This window comes from Suncus etruscus, chromosome 4 (assembly GCF_024139225.1).
Source record: "Suncus etruscus isolate mSunEtr1 chromosome 4, mSunEtr1.pri.cur, whole genome shotgun sequence".
NCBI classification, from domain to species: domain Eukaryota; kingdom Metazoa; phylum Chordata; class Mammalia; order Eulipotyphla; family Soricidae; genus Suncus; species Suncus etruscus.
Window position 1 is genome coordinate 16540453 of NC_064851.1, and position 25070 is coordinate 16565522.

The 25070-nt window shown below is 46.6% G+C and overlaps 1 protein-coding gene across 2 annotated transcripts in view; it reads left to right on the plus strand.

Moving 5' to 3' along the window:
- The first annotated feature begins 2600 nt into the window (after positions 1-2600).
- USP48 (ubiquitin specific peptidase 48) overlaps positions 2601-25070 on the plus strand; it is an 82934-nt gene continuing 60464 nt past the window's right edge. For both annotated transcript variants that reach the window (XM_049771961.1, XM_049771962.1), the window contains exons 1-3: positions 2601-2739; positions 18424-18544; positions 23153-23309. In XM_049771961.1, coding sequence (XP_049627918.1) covers positions 2606-2739; positions 18424-18544; positions 23153-23309 — 412 coding nt within the window. In that variant the 5' untranslated portion in view covers positions 2601-2605. The remainder of the gene's footprint in view (positions 2740-18423; positions 18545-23152; positions 23310-25070) is intronic.

Consider the following 25070-nt stretch of genomic DNA (forward strand, 5'->3'; position numbering starts at 1 on the left):
TATGGTCCCCCGTGCCTGCCAGGAGCAATTTCTGAGCCTGGAGCCAGGAATAACCCCTGAGCACTGCTAGGTGTGACCCAAAAACCAAAAAAAACAAACAAACAAAAAAAGAAGATTCATCAGTCCTATATTTTCCCAAGTACTTTCCCGGTGACCCAGGTGGGTAGAGAAGAAATGGTAGACGATATTCTTGAAGCTGCTGACTCTCTCCTGACCCTTTCACAGAAATCACCTGTAGCAGTCTCAATTTGGTCGGCTCAACAGCTGAACTATGTGCCTAGCTCATCCACCAGAATGTCTGTTAAAGGCAAAACCGTTACCTGCCTCCTTAAGTTTTGCCTGCCACCGTGTCTCCTGGGCTCAGAATTTGTGACTGCAGAGCAAGAAGCTTCTATTTTCTATATTTTTTTCTCTTGTGGTTCTTTGGAGTGTCTACCACTATAGGAAGCCTTTTTCTTTTTTTTTGTTTTTTTGTTTTTTGTTTTTTGGGCCACACCCGGTGTTGCTCAGGGGTTACTCCTGGCTGTCTGCTCAGAAATAGCTCCTGGCAGGCACGGGGGACCATATGGGACACCGGGATTCGAACCAACCACCTTTGGTCCTGGATTGGCTGCTTGCAAGGCAAACACCACTGTGCTATCTCTCCGGGCCCAGGAAGCCTTTTTCAAGACCCTCTCAACAATCCCGGGTGGAGACTGCTTTTATAAACAGGCACCCAGCATTTAGAAATTAATGCTGAGGGTCAGAGAGAGAGAGAGAAAGAGCACAGAAAGAAGGAATTTGCCGTTGAGCGATCCCCACCCAAGTTAGATCCCTGTGTGCCCATACGGTCTCGAGTTAGATCCCTATGTGCCCATACGGTCTCCGGAGCAAAACCAGAAAGAAGCGCTGAGGACTACCCAAGAGGCCCAAAAGCCAGGGGTAAAAAATAAAGTCTTCGGGCCGTAGCAATAGCACAGCAGGTAGGGCATTTGCCTTGCACGTGGCCGAACCGGGTTCCATTACCATAAGGTCCTTCAGCATTGCCAGGATTTCTGAGTGCAGAGCCAGGAGTAACCCCAGAGAGTCCTGGATGTGGTCCAGAAAAAAATAAAAATTAAGTCCTCAGAGTCCCCTGGGGCTCTCAAATGTGAATTCTCAAACCCTTGATAATTAAAAAATATATATTCTAGGGGCCGGAGAGATAGCATGGAGGTAAGGCGTTTACCTTTCATGCAGAAGGTCATCATTTCGAATCCCGGCGTCCCATATGGTCCCCCGTGCATGCCAGGAGCAATTTCTGAGCACGGAGCCAGGAAAAACCCCTGAGCACTGCCGGGTGTGACCCAAAAACCAATATATATATATATATATATATATATATATATATATATATATATATATATATATATATATTCTAATTAGGTTATGTCCTGGAACATGAGTTGTCAAAAGAAATATTCTTAAACCTTGGCACTTGAGAGAAACTTTTCTGGGCCACACCGACAGCGCTCAGGGGGTTACTCCCAGCTCTGCGCTCAGACGTCGGGAATTGAACCAGGCTCCGTCCAGCATTGGCCGAGTGCAATGCAATGCAAACGCCCTACCGCTCGCTGTGCTAATACTCCGACTCCTTGAGAGACAGACACTTCTGAAAAGAACGAAAGAACTAGCAAAGAATTCGGTAGCTGGCCATGAAGCAGCAAGAATGACCCAACCTGGGGCCAGAGAGATAGCAAGAAGGTCGTGAGTTTGCCTTGCAAGCAGAAGGACGGAGGTTCGAATCTCGGCACCCCATATGGTCCCCCGAGCCTGCCAGGAGCGATTTCTGAGCGTAGAGCCAGGAGGAACCCCAGAGCGCTGCCGGGTGTGACCCAAAAACAAAAACAAAAAAAAGGGGAAAGAAAACCTCACTCTGCTAGGTACCTAGAAGAGCCTCCGAAGACGAGAACTACAAATCCCAGCATGCCTCGCGCTTAATCGCGCGTCAACAGCGCGGTGCATGCCGGGACACGTAGTCCAATCCCGATTCCAGAAGTCAAGAACAGGTTCCCCCCCCAACACTTGGGCTTGGCAAAGGCAGTCGGAAGCGAACCAAGGCTTAGGTTCCATTTCCTCCGGAGGCCCGACTGTGGCTTCTCGTAGCGTCTCGCGTGAACTCTTCCTAGTTCAAAGGAAAGTAGCGGAAGGTGTGTGCGTGGGTGTGACTCTAGGCGAGGGCCGAGAAGGTGCGAGCCTGAGGCGCAAAGGCTCCTGGGAGTGCGCCGCGCAGCGTCTGCGCCTGCGCAGCCCGCCGGCAACGTCCGTGGGTGCGGGGGGGGGGTGTCGGGTACCGGCGGCGGGGGCGGGGCGCTTTACGGCCTGTCGTGCGGATCGGGCCGGGCGCGGGCGCTTTTGCGGCCTGTCGTGCGGGTCGGGCGGGTTGTCGCGGCGGCGGCAGGGGCGGCGGCGCGCACAGGTGATTGATTGACTGCTCGGCCGGCTGGTCCTGGCAGGGAGCGCCCGGCTGGTCGGTCGGTCGGTCGGTCCCGGTCGCTGGCAGGTGGCGGACCCGTTCGGGAGGCCGGCTCGGCTCGGCTCTGCTCGGCTGGGGAGACGCCCGCCCGCTCGCTCCTGGGCCCAGGCCATGGCCCCGCGGCTGCAGCTGGAGAAGGCGGCCTGGCGCTGGGCGGAGACGGTGCGGCCGGAGGAGGTGTCGCAGGAGCACATCGAGACCGCCTACCGCATCTGGCTGGAGCCCTGCAGCCGCGGCGTGTGCAGGTGAGCCCGCGCCCGGGGCCTCGCGCTGCGCCTGCGCCCGCTGCTGGGCCTGGGGCCACGGGGCCGGGCGCTGGGCTGGTGGTTGGGCGGGTGGGTGGCTTGCATGGAGCATGCCAGGGAGGACGGGGCACACCTGGGCCCTTGCAGCCTTGCCTTGCTTTGCCTTGCCTCGCCTCCCTGGCTCTTTGCAGGCTGGCAGGGGAGTCGAGGCGCCCTTCGTGGGCTTCTGATCGCAGAAGATGGCGGTGGGGAGAGGGTTGAGGCAGGAGAAGGGGCGCTTATTGCTTTAGCCTAAACATCGGAGTCGTTAAGGCTGCACCACGTCTCGGTCTTTTTTATTTATTTTTGGGGTGCAGGGTCCAGCTGAGGCTGTTGCTCACGACTTCTGGCAAGACCTGGGGGAACCCTTGTGAGCTGCTATGGGTCGAACCCGGGTCAGCAGCGAGCGTGCCAGGCAAGCTAAGCTGTTCTCTCTCCCCCCCCCCCACCCCCCGCTGTTCTGCTTCTCTGTGCCTTTCGTTCGTGGAAAGGGAACTTGCAAGTGTTGCTCTTTCCTTCATCAGTTTATCTTGCTTGCATTCGTGCTCACGCTGAGTCTTTGGCCCTGGGAACATTTTATTTATTTATTTATTTATTTATTTATTTATTTATTTTTGGCATGGGGCTACTTTGTAAAAGCGCCCTACCTCATTGCTGTCCCTCACCCAGCAGTTGTCCCCTCGGTATTTGCTGTCTAATTTTCAGTATGCTCTGCTCCCCCCTCCCACACACACCCCGGCCGGCTTTTTGACTAGGGAGTTTGAACCGTGGAGGTGCTGACCTTCACTTCTGCTTAGTTCCTGGACCTTACTTGGCCTTTAGATCCATAGAGTTCCTGTCCCCTCTTCTGCATTTTCATCTTTCATCGCTGGAACTATAGTTTTCGTTTCTGAACTTGGACTTGACTTGGTCACACAGGGCATGCACAATAATAGTAGTAGTAGTAGTAGCAGCCTTTTAGCAGGCGTCTCGAGTTCACTTTTCAAGGGTGATAGGGTAGAAGGGCTGTGCAGATTTTGGAAATAAAACTTTGTTTTTGGGCCGGAGAGATAGCATGAAGGTAAGGCGTTTGTCTTTCATGTAGGACAAAGGTTCCAATCCCGGCATCTCATATGGTGCCTGCCAGGGGCGATTTCTGAGCTTAGAGCCAGCAGTAACCCCTGAGGCTGCAGGGTGTGACCCAAAAAACAAACAAACAAACAAACACAAAACAAAAAAACTTTTGTTTTCCTTTTTCTCTGGTTTTGGAAGTAAAAAAGATTAGGGAGGGCCCGGAGAGATAGCACAGCGGCGCTTGCCTTGCAAGCAGCCGATCCAGGACCCAAGGTGGTTGGTTCGAATCCCGGTGTCCCATATGGTCCCCCGTGCCTGCCAGGAGCTGTTTCTGAGCAGACAGCCAGGAGTAACCCCTGAGCACCGCCGGGTGTGACCCAAAAACCAAAAAAAAAAAAAAAAAAAAAAAAGATTAGGGAGCTTCTGTAGAGCATACAGCTAATAAATTCCTAGCCCTGAGTTTCTGAATTTACTGCTCATAAAGAAGGACATATTTGTCATCATTTGGAGGACAAATATGACCCCATCACTAAAATTAGGGCAACACCTGGCAGTGTTGGGGGAGTTGCAGTTTGGGGAGGGCACATCTGTTGAGGCTCAGGGGTTACTCTGCATTCAGGATCATTGAGTACTTCGGGGACCATATAGAATGTCGGGGATCAGAACTTGGTCAGCCATGTGCAAAGCTAGCTAGCGCCCTAGCTGCTGTACTCTCTCTCCAGCCCCAATAATAGAATGTATTAAGTCAGTTTCTCAACATAAATTGATTCTAGAATAGCTAAAAAAAAAAAAAAAAAAAAAAAAGGTGATCTTTAACAGTATTTCTCCTAATTTTGTTTTCTTCTTTTTGGGAAACACCAAACCTTGCGGCATTGGGGGAGTACTCTGAATTATATGCTGTGGGTCCCTTATAGTAGGAGGGCGTGTCTTGCTGAACTAGGATCACAGTTTGAGACTCCACATCCAAAGCACATACTCCATCCTCAATGCTCTCCTGAGCTAATAGTTTGGTTTTGGTCACAGTTATGCTCAGAATTTACTACTGGCTCTGCACTTTAGGGATTATTCCCAGTGTTTCTCAGGGGACCATATATGATTTTTATTTATTTATTTATTTATTTTAGTTTAGTTTTGGGGTCACACCTGGCGGTGCTCAGGGATTACTCCTGGCTGTCTGCTCAGAAATAGCTCCTGGCAGGCACGGGGGACCATATGGGACACCGGGATTCGAACCAACCACCTTGGGTCCTGGATCGGCTGCTTGCAAGGCAAACGCCGCTGTGCTATCTCTCCGGGCCCCATATATGATGCCAAAGATAAAATCCTGGTCAGACACATGCTTGACAAGCACCTTAACCTGTTATAATATCTCCCACCCCATTAGTTGTGATTTTAGTGGAAGAAATTCAAGTTGGCCTATCACTCTTAGAAATTCCTTAATGGGTGATTTGAGCTATTGCAAGACTGATCAGAGCAGTTTATTTTTTGGTTTGGCTGTTTTGGCCACACCCATCAGTGCTCAAAACTTAGTCTTGGCCTGCCCTCAGGGATCACTTCTGGCTATGCTCAAGGGACCCTGGATTGCTAAGTGCAGGCTTATCTTACATACTATTTTTCTGACCCCTGTTTGTATTTTGTTGTGAGGAGTGATGTTGCAGGCCACACCTGGTGTTGCTTTGGGGTTATATTCTGTCTGCTGGGACCACTTATGACTGTGCTCTGGGGACCATCTGGTGTTTAGGATCTGATCTGGTTATTTTAACCCTCTGTACTGACTCCAGTAATTTAAATTATTTTTAAATTATTTTGGCCACACCTGGTAGTGCTCCTTGTTTACTCCTGGCTCTTAGCTCAGGGATCAATCCTGTTGGGCCTCTAGGCCCATATTATCTAACTTGCAACAAAGGTCCTGCACTGTACTCTACCAACCCCCAGGCCTAGACTTTAAAGATCTTTTTTTTTTTTTTTTGGTTTTTGGTTTTTGGGTCATACCCAGCGGTGCTCAAGGGTTACTCCTGGCTGTGTGCTCAGAAATAGCTCCTGGCAGGCACCGGGTACCATATGGGACACCGGGATTCGAACCAACCACCTTTGGTCCTGGATCAGCTGCTTGCAAGGCAAACACCGCTGTGCTATCTCTCCGGGCCCTTTAAAGATCTTTTTAAATAGGGGCTACACCTACCAGTAGTGTACATGGAACCTGGGGCTATTCCTGTTGCTCTGGTCCTAGTTCTGTGCTCTTCCATGCTTTGAGAAGGGCTTGGGAGGGCTTACGAGGGGCATTTGTCCTGCTAGAGATTGAACAGTGGGCCTTACACTGCAGGGATATCTCCCTAGTCCCCAGTTAGCAAGTTTTCAAAGGTTAGTTGATTTTGTCTGATGTGACACTAGTTTCTTTTTATTTGGGCTGCATAACAGTTCATTGTGTGGAGAAGCATCCTTCTATTTATTTGTATACCTGTTGATGGACTTAAGTTTTTTCTTTCCTCTGAGTTTTTGATAAAGTTTGGGAGGAAGGCCCTTGTTTACTCTCTAGCATAAAAAAAAACTGCTCTACTTGAGGACTGGAGTGATAGCACAGCAGATAGGATGCTTGCCTTGCACACAGCCTACCATAGTTGATCCCCAGTATCCCATATAGGTCCCCACACACATCCCGCTAATGGGTGTGGGCCAAAAAAATCAATAGGCAAAAAACTTTATTGTCTTTTTTAAAACTTTTTTTGTCTTTGCTAGTACCTTGGGAATTATTCCTGTCCTGGTGCTGGGGTGGGGGTTTCACTGTTTCCCTGTGTTGGGAGGGACCTTGTGCAGATTCTGATCTCCTCCTGATGGGTCTTAGGGGACCATATAGGGTTCCTGGATTAAATCCAGGCCAGCCATGTCAAGGCAAGTACCCTACCTGCTGAACTACCCAGCCCCCCTGATTGTATATTTAAAAAAAAAGTCTGATGACTTGTACACATATTGGAATAAAGGTCAAAATAATGAATGTCTGTCACTTTTTTTTTTTTTTTTGGTTTTTGGTTTTTGGTTTTTTGGGCCACACCCGTTTGACGCTCAGGGGTTACTCCTGGCTATGTGCTCAGAAATCACCCCTGGCTTGGGGGGACCATATGGGACGCCGGGGGATCGAACCGCGGTCCTTCCTTGGCTAGCGCTTGCAAGGCAGACACCTTACCTCCAGCGCCACCTACCCGGCCCCATGTCTGTCACTTTTGTTGCTTTATATTGTGAACTTGAATGGCATTTTTATTGCATTTTCTTTTTATGTGTTTTGTTTTGCTTTTGGGAGTCACACTGGCCGTAGCCACACTGAGGGATTAGACCTGGTTCTGTGCTCAGAAATCACTCCTGGTAGTCTAGGGGATCATATAGAATGGTGGGGATGGAACCTGGGTCAGCCATGTTGTAAGGCAAATGCCCTACCTGCATTCGTATCACTATGGCCCATCATGATCATATCTTGAGCTCTTGTGGAACACTTGTGTGGAAGTATTCCTTAGAACCCCTCTTTTCAGTTTATTGTTAAATATTAAAAGAGTAAAATTGGTCATGCTGATGCTAGTGGATGCCCCATGTTAGCTTCTGTGAAGTGGGGAGGAAAGCGGTGGCTGGCATCCTGGAGAAGGGAATTTTCTTTCCTCTTTCTTTTCTAATTTATTTGTTTACCCTTTTCAGTTTTGTCCACAGCACCCTATATGTCCACATTCCTTTCCTATAGATGAGGTAACCATGTGGTTTTTATTTGACATAGTTTGAGTTGATGATAGTGAGGATGAGAAGGTGGGAGAAGAGGGAGACAAGAAGAGAGAATAGGAAAAACAAGAAAAACAAAACCAACAATCAAACAGCCAAAGCAACAAAAATACGAAGTAATGAGATGAGAGGCTATAAGAGCAAGGCATATTAGTTTGGTTGAAAGGGTTTGATGCTTGGGCCCTGTGGTAAAAATTCGTAGGTCTCGGTTGTTGCTTCGGTGATTTGGCTGGTCCTGTGCTTCAGGTCCTTAAAGAAGGCATAATCTAGAAATAAAGGGTATGTTAAAAAGTTTTATCTGGCCATTTTCATGCTTCAAGCAGAGTATGGTGCCTCGGGTGACTGAGCACCGAGGTACCCCCATAGGATGTTCACACTATGTATCCAGGATCCCCTATGAACAGAAAAACTGAGAGGTTATTTTAAATGTGGTAAGGTTAAGGGATTCCAATATCATGTTTTGAAGTGTTTCCATTGGACTCAGTAGGTTCCCGTCATAACCTTTACCTGTAATCCTGTATATGATCCCTAGTAAATTATTATGGGCCTTTGTAGTAAAACGATAATTACTTACCTGTTCTCTCTACGCTGCTGTTTCTGTTGTTGCTCGTTTCTTTATGATATAATGTGTAGTCGGGCTTTGTGTTGTTTCTCTCCCCTTTGTTTTGGGCTATACTCCCCAGTTGGAGAAGGGAATTTTGCCACTTTCTCTCCACCTGTGCCACCCAGGAAAGTGACTGGGCCAATCTAAATCTAGGGATTGTGGTTCTTACTCTTTTCAGGAAAGGAAAGACTGTCTAGGCCTTTCAGATTCCTCTCCTTCCCTAACAGAAATGAATTACAGGAAGAGTCGAGCAGTGAAGTAAAAACAGGCTTTACTTGGAGGTTCTGAAGAAGGCATAAGAGGGGAGACCAGGAGAGAGCACCCCAGAGTTAAAAGAAAAGTGAAAGAGGGGCTGGAGCAATGGAACAAGTGGTTAGGGCATTTGCCTTGCATGGGGCTAACCTAGGACGGACCACAGTTTGATATCCAGGTGTCTCATATGGTCCCAAGCCAGGAGTGATTTCTGAGCGCATAGCCAGGAGTAACCCATGAGAGACACCTGGTGTGGCCCAAAAAGTGAAAAAAAGAGAAATGTGTGAAAGAAGACATCTCAAGAGCATAGGCCCGGGGCCGGAGAGATAGCATGGAGGTAAGGCATTTGCCTTTCATGCAGAAGGTCATCCAGTCGAGTCCTGGTGTCCCATATGGTCCCCCGTGCTTGCCAGGAGCAATTTCTGAGCATGGAGCCAGGAGTAACCTCTGAGCACTGCCAGGTGAGACCCAAAAACAAAAACAAAAAAAAGAGCATGGGCCCAGGGAACAAGTTGAACATGGCCTTAGTTCCAAGTTGGTTCTTATAGGATTTCCCCAACCTGCCCCATGTCCCTCCAGGGGCTTTTACCTAAAAGCCTAGGTTGCCTAGGGGAAGAAGCTTTGATCTTTGACCTTCCCTTCCCGGCATTTGGTTCTGGAGCTTCTTTTATCAGGCCTAAGTTGCTGTAACCACTAGGTGTGTCCTGGTAGCCTTAGGGAGTGGAGTAACTTCAAATCCCATCTCTTGGGGTGCCCTTCCTTACCTGCCTTCTTCAATCCTGTTGTATGTTAAGCTCAGCGGTGTCATTTTATATTCCTTTATAGCAGTGAGGCTTTCATATTTTTCTTCATGGCTACTTAAGAGCCACTGGTGTTCCTTCCAACAGATTAGGGGATCATGTGCTGGGAATTGAACCTACAGCTCAAGCAGGGCAAATGATCTACCCAGAGTCACATCCCTGGCCTTTGTTTTTAGGTTTGCCATTTTGTGGGTCCAAATTGATAACTCTTGATTTTATTTTTCCTAGTACTTCATGCTTGTTGACTGTTTTAATTCATTACTAGATATATTTTATATATCATTCATCATCTAGATGCTGTGAATAGTGCTGCTAGGGTTGGTTTTTGCTTGCCTTTTGTTTTGAAGCAATACCAAGACTGCACTCAGAAAGTACTCCTGGCAGTGCTCTGGCGACTATATGGGGATTGAACCTGGGTTGATCGAACTCTCTGTACTATTGCTCCAGTACCACTTGGATATTTTTATTTTTGGCCCCTGAATAGGATTTTGGTTTGGTTTGGTTTTGGGTCTATACCCAGTGATGTAATGGTACTCAAGAGTTTACTCCTGGTTATTCCTGCACTCAGGAATTACTCTGGTGAACTTTGGGACCCAATGGATGCCTGGGTACCCAGGTGGGCCTCCTACCTACTGTTTCACACCCCCTTCTCCCACCTGCTATATTCTAACACCCCCCGCACACCTGTGATTGAACCCAGGACCTCTCACAATACAAGGACTACAATGGAGTCACATCCTTGGTCCTCATCAGTTTAATACTTAGCAGGACAGTCAGGATGTCAAGGCTGAAGGGGTGTTGACAGGTACTCTGAAAGGCATGACTATTTCTGAATCTGCTAGGACAGAAGTCGGCTCCTTAGCCGCATTCGCTCTTTTGAAGCTTTGCTGGCTCCAATAGCAGGGGGGCGGGGAGCAGTATTACATAAATATTTTAATTGGCTATTAATTTTCACAAATATGTTTTACATAGTTTTTGTTTGTTTGTTTTATTTTGTTTGTTTTTGGTTTTGGGTCACACTCAGGCTACTCCTGGCTCTATGCTCAGAAATTGCCCCCGGCCAGCTCGGGGACCATATGGGATGCCGGGATTTGAACCACCGTTCTTCTGCATGCAAGGCAAACAAACGCCTTACCTGTGCTATCTCTCCCACCCCATGTTTTACTTTTTTTTTGGATTTTGAGTCACACCCGGCAGTGCTCAGGGGTTACTCCTGGCTCCACGCTCAGAAATTGCTCCTGGCAGGTTCAGGGGACCATATGGGATGCCGGGATTCGAACCAATGACCTGCATGAAAGGCAAATGCCTTACTTCCATGCTATCTCTCCGGCTCCCAATGTTTTACATTGTTAAGTGAAAAAGTTATTTTTTTTTCTTAAGATCTCCAGCTTAAAAAAATAATCTCCAGCTAACTGCACGATGCTGTATTAAAAAACCATGTATGCCAGTTCTACATTTGTTTGAAATCTCTGGTTTTGCGACTACCAGGTTTTTGTTTTCCTCTGACCTAGGGTGACCTAGGGAATCATAGGTTGAAACAAAGTATATAGACTCCACACTTGGAGAATTGTGTCCTTCTCTTTTCTAAAGTGTTGCAGCTCTTCCCCTGCTTACTCTGGGGTTGCCTACTGGTATCCAGGGTTGAAGCTAGGGTTAGGGTCAGGGCCAGGGCCAGGCATATGTAAGGGATGTGCTCCGGGATCAAACCACATTACCCACTCTACATGGCTCTACCTTAATTCTTTAAATTATTTTTTTTTTATTTTGGTGTTACTGTTTTTGACCACCCCTGGAGATGCTCAGGGTTTACTCCTGGTGCTGTCTATGCTCAGGGGGTCACCATATAGAATGCCAGGGCTAGAACTTAGATTGACTGCTGGACCTATTAGACTATCTCTACTGACCCCTGAATTCTTTTTTTGGAGGGGGTTGACAATGCCCTGGCCTTACTCCTTTTTTTTTTTTTTTGCTTTTGGCTTTTGGGTCACACCCGGCAGTGCTCAGGGGTTACTCCTGGCTCTATGCTCAGAAATCACCCCTGGCAGGCATAGGGGACCATATGGGATGCCGGGATTCGAACCACCATCCTTCTACATGCAAGGCAAACGCTTCACCTCCCTGCTATCTCTCCGGCTCTTGGCCTTACTCCTGACCCTGCATTCAGGTATCACTCCTGGCAAACTTGGGGAATTGTATGTGGTACTGAGAATTGAATCCTGTTCAGCCATGGTGCTCATGGATCACTTCTGGGACCATGGGCATCATACCTGCGTTTGGCGTTTATCTTCAAGGCACCTTACCTGCTCTACTGTCACTCTGGTTCCTTGTTATTTGTAAGGGGTGTTGGGTATGCTGGAAGCCACTCATAGTCTTTCTCAGACAACCAGGCCATACAGTTGACTGCCACGGCCCAAGTGTGGGGTGCTCCTTACTCTTCCATCGGCAGAGACCACCAGGGCCATCCTGGACAATCCCCGCTCAGTTTCTAACACCACATATGTTCCCCTGAGCACTATCAGGGTCCACTTTATATAGCATAGAAAAAAATTGCCAGATGTCTATACTCACCGCCAAGAAAATACATAGAAGAGGCCCAGGGACGTAAAGCTTTGCCTTGCCATGTGTAAGGCACCACAAAAAATACACACTAAACATCAAATCAAGCTCAACAAGCTGAGCTCATGCTGTTCCTTTCCCAACACCGTGTTGTTCATGAGCATTTAGCAGTGAGTCCCTCCCACATGTCTGATGTGACCTCCAAACAAAACCCAGAACATCTCTGGTCATATTTTCAGTTTCATCACAAACTTGAAGAACACTGATCAAAATAAGTCGAGTTTATTTTCGGGGGAGGGTGTCCACCTGAGCCACACACTGGTGGTCCTCACACTGGTGGTCCTCACTTCAGGACTCTGGTTCATCCTGGTAATGTGTAGTGGACATGCATGCTGTGTGGGGCAGGATGGGGTTCTCATGTGAATAGCCAGTTTGTTGCCAGTCTCCAGTTCCAATAATCTTAATTTTATGGTAACTCATAGGCAGCAAGTACCAAAAGAACATGAAACTCACTTCTACCCCTATAATAGTTCTGAGGTAAGATTCTGAGATTGTGTAACCTACTAGTCAAAAAGGAGTGTTAAATTAACAATTATGGGGACTTGAGGTAGGCGAGAGCACCTCAGGCTTTGCATGTGGGAGACGGGTTTGGGGTTTGATCCCAGACACACAGCATGGTCTGGCAGCTTGCTAGGTGTGGCACAAAGACAAAACAAAGCATATTTATTGGACCCAGGGGATAATTCAAAGGGCTGGAGTACAAGTGCCAGGCCAGGCACAGAGAGACACCAAGTTGAGTGGAGAACTTAAGCCCCCTGAGCAATGCCTAGGCAGAGGGCACTTAATGATTTATTGAAGGGATACTCTTACTTAGCATTTTCTTCCCCTTTTTGGGGGGTGACCACACCCAGCAATGCTCTGATTATTCCTGGCTTTGCACTCATGAATCACTTGCAGTGCTCTGGGGACCATATAGGATGCCAGGGATCAAACCTAAGACAGCCACTTGTGATGCATGCAAGCAGGGACTTATCTATTGTGGTTATCTTTCCTGCCCATCTTCCCTTTCTTTCCCTCTTCTCCACTTTCCTCCTTTTTATACCCAGCAGTACTCGGGTTGCTCCTGTCTCTATTCAGGGATCACTCCTGGCATGGCTGAGAAAACCATATGTAATCAAATCCTGGTAGTCTGTACAGGGTAAGCACCCCTCCCACTATACTACCACTCTGACCCTGAGTGTTTTTTTTTTTTTTTTTTTTTTTTTTTTGTGGTTTTTGGGTCACACCCGGCAGCGCTCAGGAGCCATTTCTGGCTCCAGGCTCAGAAATTGCTCCTGGCAGGCACAGGGGACCATATGGGGTGCCGGGATTTGAACCGATGACCTCCTGCATGAAAGGCAAACGCCTTACCTCCATGCTATCTCTCCGGCCCCCCTGAGTGTTTTTGATTGCTGTTGCTGCCCAACCTTGTTTTGGTGGATTTTTTTTTATTTGGTTTTTGGGTCACACCCGGCGGTGCTCAGGGGTTACTCCTGGCTACCTGCTCAGAAATAGCTCCTGGCAGGCACGGGGGACCATATGGGACACCGGGATTTGAATCAACCACCTTTGGTCCTGGGTCGGCTGCTTGATAGGCAAACGCCGCCACTGTGCTATCTCTCCAGGCCCGTTTTAGTGGATGTTTGACCTCTTGTTTTGGGGCCATATTAGGCTGTGCTCAGGGCTTCTTGTGGTGCTCAGTGGACTGTATGTGGTGCTGCTGTTGAGCTGGGGTTGGCTGAGTGCAAGGCAAGCTCCTTCCTGTATTATCTCTTAAGTTTTGTTCTGTTTTGATTTGGGTGTACAGCCAGCAATGCTCAGGAGCTGCTCTGAGGCTGCTTGGAAATTACTGCTGTTAGGTGTTTGAAGAAAACATGTAGCTTCAGGGGTTGGTCCCAGGCTTCTTGCATGCAAAGCATGTGCTCAGCCCTTTGAGCTATCTACATAACCCCTTTCCCCCAACCCTTTTTTGGGGAAAGTCCCAGTGGGAGTTGCTCAGATGCTGTTCCTAGCTCTGTGCCCGCTAGGTGTTGCTTCTGGCAGTGCTCTAAGGACCATATGCAAAAATATACACTCCAATCCATTAAGGTATTTCTCTGCCCCAAGGCTTTGTGTGTGTGTTTTGTGTTAGGGGAGGGTTGGATTGGCATAAACCACACTTGGGGTTATCCTCAGCTCTGTGCTCAGAGTTTTCTTCCAGCCATTTTTCAGACCAAATAAGGTGCTGGATATTGAATTTGGGTCGGCTCCATTAGGTAAGCACCTTATGTGCTATGCTATCTTTCCAGTCCCCATATTTTGTTTAAAATCTTGATTAAGCAAGTATGAAAATGTATTTGAGGGCCTGAGAGGCTAGATAGTGGATAAGGTGCTTGCTTTGTATGTGCCAACCCAGATTCGATCCCGGTAGTCCTGTGTAACCCTCTAGGAATGATCCCTGAGTTCCATTGGTTGTGGGCCTCTCCCAAATAAAAATGTATTTGGAGTAGTTGGAAAGACTACTACTGGGCTGAGAATGAGAATATGGGTTGGAAACTGGTGACCCAGCAATATGGCACCCTGATCACCCCTTCCTCCCAGAAACAAGCATGTTTGAGAGTTGTATATGGTTTAGGGGCCCTTCCTGTGGTGCTTGGGCAAGCCTGGAGGCTACTCCTGGATTCTGTATTAGATGGTGTGTGCAGGGTCTTTTGGTGTCAGGAATACTGCTGGAGGAGGCTTCCTGGAGGTGGGTGTAGGTGTGGGTGCAAATCAAGAGATAAAATTAGCCCTAAGATTCATTGTTAGCTCTTCATAAAAGGTCCTATCACTAAGTCTGTGTGGTCTTACTACTGAGATTGCAGCTAAGAGGTTCCAAGCATTAGATGGGTAGGTCACTGGCTATTTTCAATCAAATGTTTCCTGTTACCATTTCATTTATTCATGACTAAAGGAAGAAAAGGCTTCCTTGAAATGTCACTTGGCCAAATTTGATTGCACAGAGAAGTTGGAGATTTGTGAGAAGTGAGGCAAGATAGTTAGAAGTAGAAATATTTACTGGAAGAAAATAGGTACTAACATGATTAAACTATTTTGAAATCTGTATCAAAAATTGTACTTATTGGGGCAGTAGTGCAGAGGTAGTGCGTTTGCCTTACATGTGGCTGACCTAGGACAGACCTTGGTTTGATCCCCTGGCATTCCATATGGTCCCTCAAGCTAGGAGTGATTTCTGAGTGTATAGCCAAGAGTAACCCCCGAGAATCACCGGGTGTGGCCCAAAAACAACAACAAAAAATTATTTATTTTATGCCTTATGGGGTGAAAAGGGAGGCGGTGTTTGCAATTGAATGACAGTGCTTGTTTCTGTGGGTTTAGCTTTCTTTATGATGCTGCTTAGGTTGGCTTGCAAAAAGTAGTGACTTACAGTGAAATATTTTTAAATTAATGCATAATTTTGGAGATAGAATCCTTCCCAGTTGTTGCTGGGAACCACCACTGCTAGGCTCAGTAGTGCTAAGGAGGCTATGTGGTGTTGGGGATCATACTGGGGCCATGTGCACGCTAAGCTTCTTCAGCCCTCTGAGCAGAGCTAGCACCTAGCTTAATTTTATGTTTTTTTTATTGTCCCCTTTCACCCCAGAAGCACTCAGGGATTACTTCTGGCTTTGCGCTCATAAATTACTTCTGGTAGGCTCAGGGGACCATAAGGGATAACAGGGATCAAACCCAGGATCGTATCCTGTGTCCACTGTGGGTAAGATGAACGCCCTATCCGTAGTGCTATATCACTCCGCACTCCCTGCCCAGCTTAATTTATTTTTTAAAAAGCATTATTTATTGATTGATTACTTGGTTGATTGGTTTTGGGGCCACACCCAGCGGTGTTCAGGGGTCACTCCTGGCTCTGCACTTAGAAATCACCCCAGGCAGGCTGAGGGAACATATGGATGTTGGGAATCTACCCCCAAGGCTGTGCTCTCCAGCTCCCTTCTTTAAAGGATTTTCATCGCTGCCTCAAGCAAGATGATTTGCACCACCTGTTCCTCTACATCCTCCCCCCCCCCCACCACCACCAATTTAGAAGCTTAGTCTCTACTTTGAAAGCATTTTAATTAGTTAGCTTACACTGTTTTTATTGCATGGCCTCTTGGTATATACTTAATATGTTAATTTGTGACCATAGGAATGACAAAGCAGCCTTAGGTTCAGTTTGAGGAGGGAGTTGTGTTTTCTTTTTTTCTTTTTAGGGTATTTGGGCCACACCTTGCAATGCTCAGTTTTTCACCTGGCTCTGTGTTCAGGAGCTATGTGCTTAGGGTTTATTTCTGGTGAACCCAGGTCAGCCATATGCATAGCAAGTGAAGGTTTGTGTTATTTCTGCCCCAAGAGAATGTGTTTTAACACAACTGTTTATCTCCAGTAATGGTACTAGCTGATGCAGTCACTATTCACTGCAGTTAACTGAAGTTCTGATAAATAGTGCTGTCATTGTAGGGCCAGATAACAGATTGTTTCCATATCATCTTTGAAAAGCTTGAAAGTTAAATCTGAGGGGCAGGAGCTATAGCATTATGGGAGGGCATTTGCCTTGCAAGTGGCCAACCCATGTTTGATCCTTGGCATCCCATGTGATTCCCTGAGCCTACCAGGAAAGGATTTCTGAGCACAGAGCCAGAATAACCCCTCAGTACTGCCTGGTGTGCTTCCTCGCCCACACAAAGTTAAATCTGAAGCTAGAGTGATACTACAGTGGTTAAGGTACCTGTTTTGCACGTGGCAGACCCGGATTCTTGTCACCCAATATGATCCCTTGAGTATCACCGAATATGGCCCCCAAAATAGCAGCAAAATTAAATCTACTTAGGGGGTGCCTGGGAGATAGTGTGAAGTGCTGGAGTTGTGTGAGGATTCCTGAGGAGTTTGGAGTTGGATCCTAAGGTCTCAATCCCTCCACATAGCTCAACTAGAAATGGTATCTAGGCCATACATAGATGGGTATGCTCCCCAAATGTTAAATCTCTTGTACAATTTTCTTTGGGAGGGGGCCACACCTGGTTTTGTTCAGGGTTACTCGTGGCAGGTTTGGGGACCATAAGCAGGCACCTTACCATCTATACTATCTCTACCTTTGTTTTTTCCAACCTATTTTGTCTGTTTTTTAACTGTACCCAGCTGTGTTTAGGGCTTGCTTATTCCTGACTGCTCAGGGATCAATCTTGGCTGGACTTGGAGGACCATATTGGCTGCTAGAGATCCAACACGGTGGGCCACCTTCTAGGCAAGCCCCTATCCCTCCCTACCTGCTGTCCAGCACCCACTAAGCTGACAGAAAACTGAAAAACTATTCTGCATGTCAGTATTCTGCATGTCAGTGATCACATCAGGGCATGATTAGTGATCGGTCTACTACTGCCTAACACTTGGCCTCACTCTAATTGGTTTTCTGTTTTCTTAAGTTCAGTTGGGTGGTGTTCAGGGGTTACTCCTGGCTTTTACACTTAGGAATCAATACTGGTGACCTTTCGGGGAGCCATGTGGTACTAGGGATCAAACCTAGGGAGCCATGTGGTACTAGGGATCAAGATAGGGCAAGGCAAATGCCCTACCTGCTAAATTCTCTGTCCCCTGAAACCGACCATACTGATTTTCATTTTTACTGGTGAAAGCCAGGATTTAGGGTCACACCTAGTTGTGCTCAGGGCTCACTTCTTGTTCTTGCTTGGAGGCCTCCATCAGACCAGGGTCTAAGTGCCAATACCCCTGTACTATCTCTCTGACCCCAGATCTTATTTCACTTCTTTATCTTTCAAAGAATAAACAGCACGCTGGAGATTATATTTTTTCTATTTGTTTTATATTTGTATAATATTGCAACTTGTGGATGACATATCCCTATTTTAGAGTAGATTGTTTCCAGAAAGTTAAAATGTTTTGATCCTCTGTCCTCTTTCCCTTCTCTTGCTGATGGTACAGTGATGGGTGTTGCACATACTTGTTGCTCTCACATTTATTTAGGTTTTGGAACATGTCTAGCAGTGCTCAGGTGTTGATGCTGTCTTTGTACTTGGAGGATACTCCTGGCAGTGCTTTGAGATTTTGTGGTACTGGGCATCAAACCTAGGCCTCCAACATAAAGCATACACTCATCTGTGGAGTCTCTCTGCAGCCCATCACATATTTTATCATTGTATGTGATGAAGTAATAAATAGCCCACTGAAATACTACTAGAGATCACGTCTGCAGGGTGATTCATAGAAGTGAAATTATTAAGTTAAAAGATAAGACTTTTTTAGAGATTAAAAAAATTTCTCCCCATAAACTTCCCTACTGATTAGAATAATAATGAATTCCTGTTTCTATAGTTTCAAAGGCAGTATAGAGAGAAATAGATGAAAGGAATGAAAAATTATTTGGACCATTTGAAACTATGGTACTTTAGAAATTATTTGGAACTATGGTCGAGTGGTTGGCCAAAAGAGAGTCCAAGTGCAGAGCCAGGAGTAATCCTTTATCACCTGGGCGTGGCCCCCAAACCAAACCAAACTAACCCCCCCTTGAAATAAATAAGAATAAAAATTAAACTTACCTTTTTCTCATAGACGAAACTGCAAAGGAAATCCGAATTGCTTGGTCGGGATTGGTGAGCATATTTGGTTGGGAGAAATAGATGAAAATAGTTTTCATAACATCGATGATCCCAACTGTGAGAGAAGAAAGAAGGTGAGACATTTTTGTTGAGTGATTACTATGTGATACTTCATTATTTTTATGTCTGGTTTGTGCCTACGGTCAGAAGCTGATCAATACTAATTTCAGGTAGCCAACCTATGCATCTTTTGGGGGGGGGTAGGGCAGGATGGAAGTATTAGTCACTCCTGTCAGTGTCCAGAAACTATATGTTACAAGAAAGACAAGAACCCATTCACATGTGTGCAGTTCTCCCCCTCCCATCTTTCTCCCCCAACTAGGCACTTTATAATAAATAGTGAAACTTAAGACTGTTGTTTAGGGGCCGGCGAGGTGGTGCTAGAGGTAAGGTGTCTGCCTTGCAGGCGCTAGCGTAGGACGGACCATGGTTCGATCCTCCCCATCCCATATGGTCCCCCAAACCAGGAGCGATTTCTGAGTGCACAGCCAGGAGTAACCCCTGGGCGTCAAATGGGTGTGGCCCAAAAACCAAAAAAAAAATGGTACTGTGTAAATTGAAACTAAAACTTAAGTTCTTTTTTTTTACTATGACTTTTTTTATATTTTTATATATTAAATCTTTATTTAAGCACCATGATTTACAAGCATGATTGTAGTTGGGTTTCAGTCATAAACAGAATACCCTCCTTCACAGTGCAACATTCCCACCACTGATGCCCCCTCCCTCCATCCCCATCCATTCCTGTATTGAGACAGGCATTCTACTTCTCTCATTCTTTAACATTGTCATACTAGTTGTTAGTGTAGTTATTTCCATAACAGCATTCACCACTCTTTGTGGTGAGCTTCAAATTGTGAGCTGGTCCTTCCGGTCCTTACCTCTGTTGTCTCTGGGCCTTATTACAATAATGTCTTTAATTTTTCTTAAAACCCATAGATGAGAGACTATTCTGTGTCTATCTCTCTCCCTCTGGCTTATTTTACTCAGCATAATAGATTCCATGTCCATCCGTGTATAGGAAGATTTCATGACTTCATCTCTCCTGACAGGTGCATAATATTCCATTGTGTATATGTATCACAGTTTCTTTAGCCATTCATCTGTTGAAGGGCATCTTGGTTGTTTCCAGAGTCTGGCTATTTTAAATAGCACTGCAATGAATATAGGTGTGAGGAAGGGATTTTTGATTTGTATATATATATATATATATTTTTTGTTTTTGTTTTTTCAGGCCACACCCGTTTAATGCTCAGGGGTTACTCCTGGCTAAGCGCTCAGAAATTGCCCCTGGCTTGGGGGGATCAAACCGCGGTCCTTCCTTGGCTAGCACTTGCAAGACAGACACCTTACCTCTAGCGCCACCTCACCAGCCCCTGATTTGTATTTTTGTGTTCCTAGGGTATACCTCTAGGAGTGGTATAGCTGGTTCATATGGGAGCTCAATTTCCAAAAACTTAAGTTCTTTTTTTTTTTTTTTTTTTTTTTTTTGGTTTTTGGGCCACACCCTGTGACGCTCAGGGGTTACTCCTGGTTATGTGCTCAGAAGTTGCTCCTGGCTTCTTGGGGGACCATATGGGAGCCGGGGGATCGAACCGCGGTCCGTCCTAGGCTAGCGCAGGCAAGGCAGGCACCTTACCTCCAGCGCCACCGCCCGGCCCCAAAACTTAAGTTCTTAATGGTATGTTCCAATTATATGTCTAATGCAGTAAACCTTTAATAGTGTTTTTTTTTTTTTTTGGTTTTTTGGGCCACACCCGTTTGACGCTCAGGGGTTACTCCTGGCTATGTGCTCAGAAATCACCCCTGGCTTGGGTGGACCATATGGGACGCCGGGGGATCGAACCGCGGTCCTTCCTTGGCTAGCGCTTGCAAGGCAGACACCTTACCTCCAGCGCCACCTACCCGGCCCCTCCTTTAATAGTTTTATTAAGTACTCATGCTATATTTGCTTTAACTTTGCATCTTCTGAGTCCTTTTAAGATAATCCTGGTAACACCCACAACACTACTTTTTCTTATTTGCAGACGTACTGTGATTTGTAATACTTCTCATTAGAGGGTTTCGTGCATACGACTTTCCTGTGTCATACCCTCCACCAGTATCTACTTCCTTCTTTATTGTCTTAGGGTCCCTTCCCATCTTCCAAGGGTAGGCTCTTGGAAAGTTAGTTTACTTTCTTAGCAGTCCCCATTTTGGGGAGTCCATACCCGGCAGTGCTCGAGTTATTCCTGGATCTGCACACAGAAATCAGTCCTGGCAGGCTCAGGGTAGGGACCATATGGGATGCTGAGGATCAAATCTGGGTTGGCTGCATGCAAGGCAAATGCCCTACCTGCTGTGCTATCGCTCTGGTCCCAGATCTGTATTTTTTGGAGGGGGTTTTGGATTACACTCTGCAGTGCTCAGGGGTTACTCCTGGGTCCACATTCAGAAATTGCTCCTGGAAGGCTCAGGGGACCATATGGGATGCCGGGATTCAAACCAATGACCTTCTGCATGAAAGGCAAACGATTTACCTCCATGCTCTCTCTCTGGCCCCATCTAGATCTGTATTTTTAAATATAATTCATGTAACAGTATAGATACATACATACATCCTCCTTCCCACCCTCCATGCTCAGGGATCACGCCTGGTGATACTCAGGGGACCATATGAGATGCTGGGGATCAAACCTGTGATGACTGCAAGGCAATGCTTTGCACCTGCACTATTGCTGTCTGGCCTGATATTTTCTCTTTCTTTTTTTTTTTTTTTGTGGTTTTTGGGTCACACCCGGCAGTGCTCAGAGATTATTCCTGGCTCCATGCTCAGAAATTGTTCCTGGCAGGCACGGGGGACCATATGGGACGCCGGGATTCGAACCGATGACCTCCTGCATGAAAGGCAAACGCCTTACCTCCATGCTATCTCTCCGGCCCCGATATTTTCTCTTTCAAAGGAAGTTTTTGGGCAAGAATAGCTCAAAGTGTATACTTTGTTTGTAGGAGACCCTGATTTTGGTACTGGTACTGCATATTGCCCAACCCCTAAGCATTTTAGGGGGTGACCCTAGTGGCCTCTTGCATTGCTGGGTTCAAAAGCAGCACTGCATTGAATCACCACAGCTGGGAATGTGGCTGAGAGTGCCCAGGGCTCCTGAGTACGATTAAGGAGCCCCAATGTCCCACCCTCAAATGGAAAGCAAAACAACAAAACCCAAGAATTGATGTCAAGGATGTGACTTGGTGGTTAAAAAAAAACACATTCCTGACACGGAAAAGAGAAACATTTTATTGTGAGAAAGTACAAGGAATAGGCAATTACTTTTCTGATCCTGGAGCCACTCGTATGAACTCTCAGTTTTATCACAGGTCACTTTTGAGTGAGCAGTCCCTGCACCACTGGGTGTGACCCCCCCAATAAAAATTGAGCGATTTTTTAGTATTAACTTAGGAAAAATTGCAACCAGTCTCTCAACAGACTCCCAGATCTTTTTTTTTTTTTTTTTGATTTTTGGGCCACACCCAGTAATGCTCAGGGGTTACTCCTGGCTATGTGCTCAGAAGTTGCTCCTGGCTTGGGGGACCATATGGGACACCGGGGGATCGAACCGCAGTCCGTCCAAGGCTAGCGCAGGCAAGGCAGGCACCTTACCTTTAGCGCCACCGCCCGGCCCTCAGACTCCCAGATCTTAAAAGAAACTTTCTATTGGTCATTCTATAGTTTAGAAATAGCCTTTGTCTAATACTGATGTTTCCTAGAGATTGCCATTCTCTCTTTTTTTTTTGTGGTTTTTGGGTCATACCCGGCAGTGCTCAGGGGTTATTCCTGGCTCCATGCTCAGAAATTGCTCCTGGCAGGCACGGGGGACCATATGGGATGCCAGGATTCGAACCGATGACCTCCTGCATGAAAGGCAAACGCCTTACCTCCATGCTATCTCTCCGGCCCCGCCACTCTCTTTTTGTTTTCGTCCACCCTGATGATTTATTCCTGGCTCTGCACTCAGGGATGTCCTGCCAGGGATGGAACTTGGTTTGGCCACATACAAGACAAGTGCCCAACCTACTATATTTTCGTTCTGGCCCCAACCCTGACATTCTTCTGTTAAATTCGGTGTCTAGAGAAGTGGGAGATTATTAAAGGAGCTAAAAAAAGGTGCTGCTCCCTGTCTTTATCATTCCCATAGTCATTCCAGGTTGGGGACTTGTGACAAGGACCTCTGTACAAACAGGGGATGCTATTTGGCTCAGGCTATGTTGGTTAAGACCACTTAAAAAATAATTCCAGGGGGCCGGGCGGTGGCGCAAGAGGTAAGGTGCCTGCCTTGCATGCGCTGGCCTTGGACGGACCGCGGTTCGATCCCCCGGCGTCCCATATGGTCCCCCAAGCCAGGAGCAACTTCTGAGCGCATAGCCAGAAGTAGCCCCTGAGCGTTACCGGGTGTGGCCCAAAAACCAAAAAAAAAAAAAAATTCCAGTGGGGCCAGAGAGATAGCATGGTGGGTAGGGCATTTGCCTTGCCATGTAGTCAACCAGGGTTCAATCTCTGGCATCCCATATGGTCCTCCAAGCCTGCAGGAGTAATCCCTGAGAGCTGTCAGATGTGGCCCAACAAAACAAAAATTTCTAGCTGTTACTTTAAAAACTTTATTTTAGAGGTAAATTGATTTACTGCTATAAGTTTTGCAATTTTATAGAACTCCTTTGTGGGCCTGACTAACCTTGGAGCCACTTGTTACGTCAATACATTTCTTCAAGTGTGGTTTCTCAACTTGGAGCTGCGGCAGGCTCTGTACTTATGTCCAAGCACCTGTGGTGACTACATGATGGGAGATGGCATCCGGGAAGATAAAGGTGAGTGGAGTCATTACAGGTTTCCATAGGCACTTTGTTTTGTTTTGAGACCACACCCACAATGCCTAGGGATCACTCTTGGAAAGGTGTTCAGGAGATCTCTGTATTATTGTTGAGGATTATAACTGACTTCGCTAAATGCAAGGGAAGCTCCTTAGCCTCTGTTCTATTTCTCTTGCTCATTTTCATTTTGGCGAGACCTGGATGTGCTAAAACCATGTGGTGCCTGGGTCAAACACAGTCCTTTCTTAGAACATTCACTTAGCTCCTTGATCTTCTTTCTCCAGCCCTTATCACGAACAATTTCATTGCCTGTGGAAGCCTGATCCCCCAGGAAGAGAAGTCTTAATTTTACAAATAAAAAGAGGTCTCTTTTTTTTAGGAAATGAAATACTGGTTTTTTAAAAGTTATGGTTTTAAAGAGATAAACCATTCAGTGTCAGGCTAGAAGGCAAAAACCACTCGAAGAGTTACCAGGAAGTTGGAGAAATGGGTGAATTGGCTAGGATGAGTTAAAGGGGTTTTGACTTTGCTATTTTTGGCTCACACCTAGTGATGTTCAGGGTTTACTCCCGATTCTTTACTCTAGATCACTTGTGGTGGGACTTGGGGAATCCTACGATGTGTTAGACAAATGCTCTGCCCAAGGTCTATTGCTTTGGCCCCTGAAATAAAGAGCTTTGAAAGAACAGAGAAACTGGGGATACCACTGCACTTTCCCTGGAATGGAGAGAGCATCTGAGGAATTCTTTCACCAGTGCTCAGGCTCTTGGAGAGAGATCAGCCATGTCTCACTGGAGAGTTAGGGTGCGAGTTTGGGCATGCAGTGGCTCCATTCCCTGGCACTACTAACAAAGATATGTTTGGGGGCCGGGAAGGTGGCGCTAGAGGTAAGGTGTCTGCCTTGCAAGCCCTAGCGTAGGACGGACCACGGTTCGATCCCCCGGTGTCCCATATGGTCCCCCCAAGGGGTGATTTCTGAGCGCATAGCCAGGAGTAACCCCTGAGCGTCAAATGGGTGTGGCCCCCCCCAAAAAAAACAAAAAAAAAACAAAGATATGTTTGGGGTGATATCTTGAACCCCCTAAACCACCCTTGAGGGCATCCATCAGGTGATTCAGTAGGAAGGATGGGGTGCCTCACCATCTCCTTTCCTTCCCTTATCCCCCTTTCATCACTTCTCTCTTTCTCCCTCTTTCCTTTAAATAAACTACCCATATTTTACTTCAACTGTACCTTCCACTGCCCTCTACTGGTAAGATGTAGCTTTGCCTTTGCTGATAGAGATGAATACAATTTAGCTCTCCTCAGCTTGCTAACATTTTGGTTTTGACCTATATAGCATATATATTTTGGATTTTTGAGGGCCACACACAGTAGTGATGATAGGCTCTGTTCAAAGGTGACCTTAGGCTATTGAAGGGACCATATGTGGTGCCTGGAATTTCAGCAAGAGTTAGCCACTTGTGCTAACTTAACTATGCTCTTAACTATTTGGCCACATAATATTAGTTTTGTGGACTTCTGGGGGTGGGGTGGACAGGGTGGGTATGTGAAAGCCAGCCTACCTGCTTTGTATGACTGCTGGCCAAGTATTTTAATGGGGAGCACACCTAATGCCATTTGGATTACTCCTGTCTCTGAGTTCAGAAATTAGTCCTAGCAGGCTTATGGGACTATATGGGATGCTAGGAATCAAACCCAGGTCAACTGCATGTAAGGCAAATGCTCTCTTTCCACTGTCCTCTCATTCTGACCCCT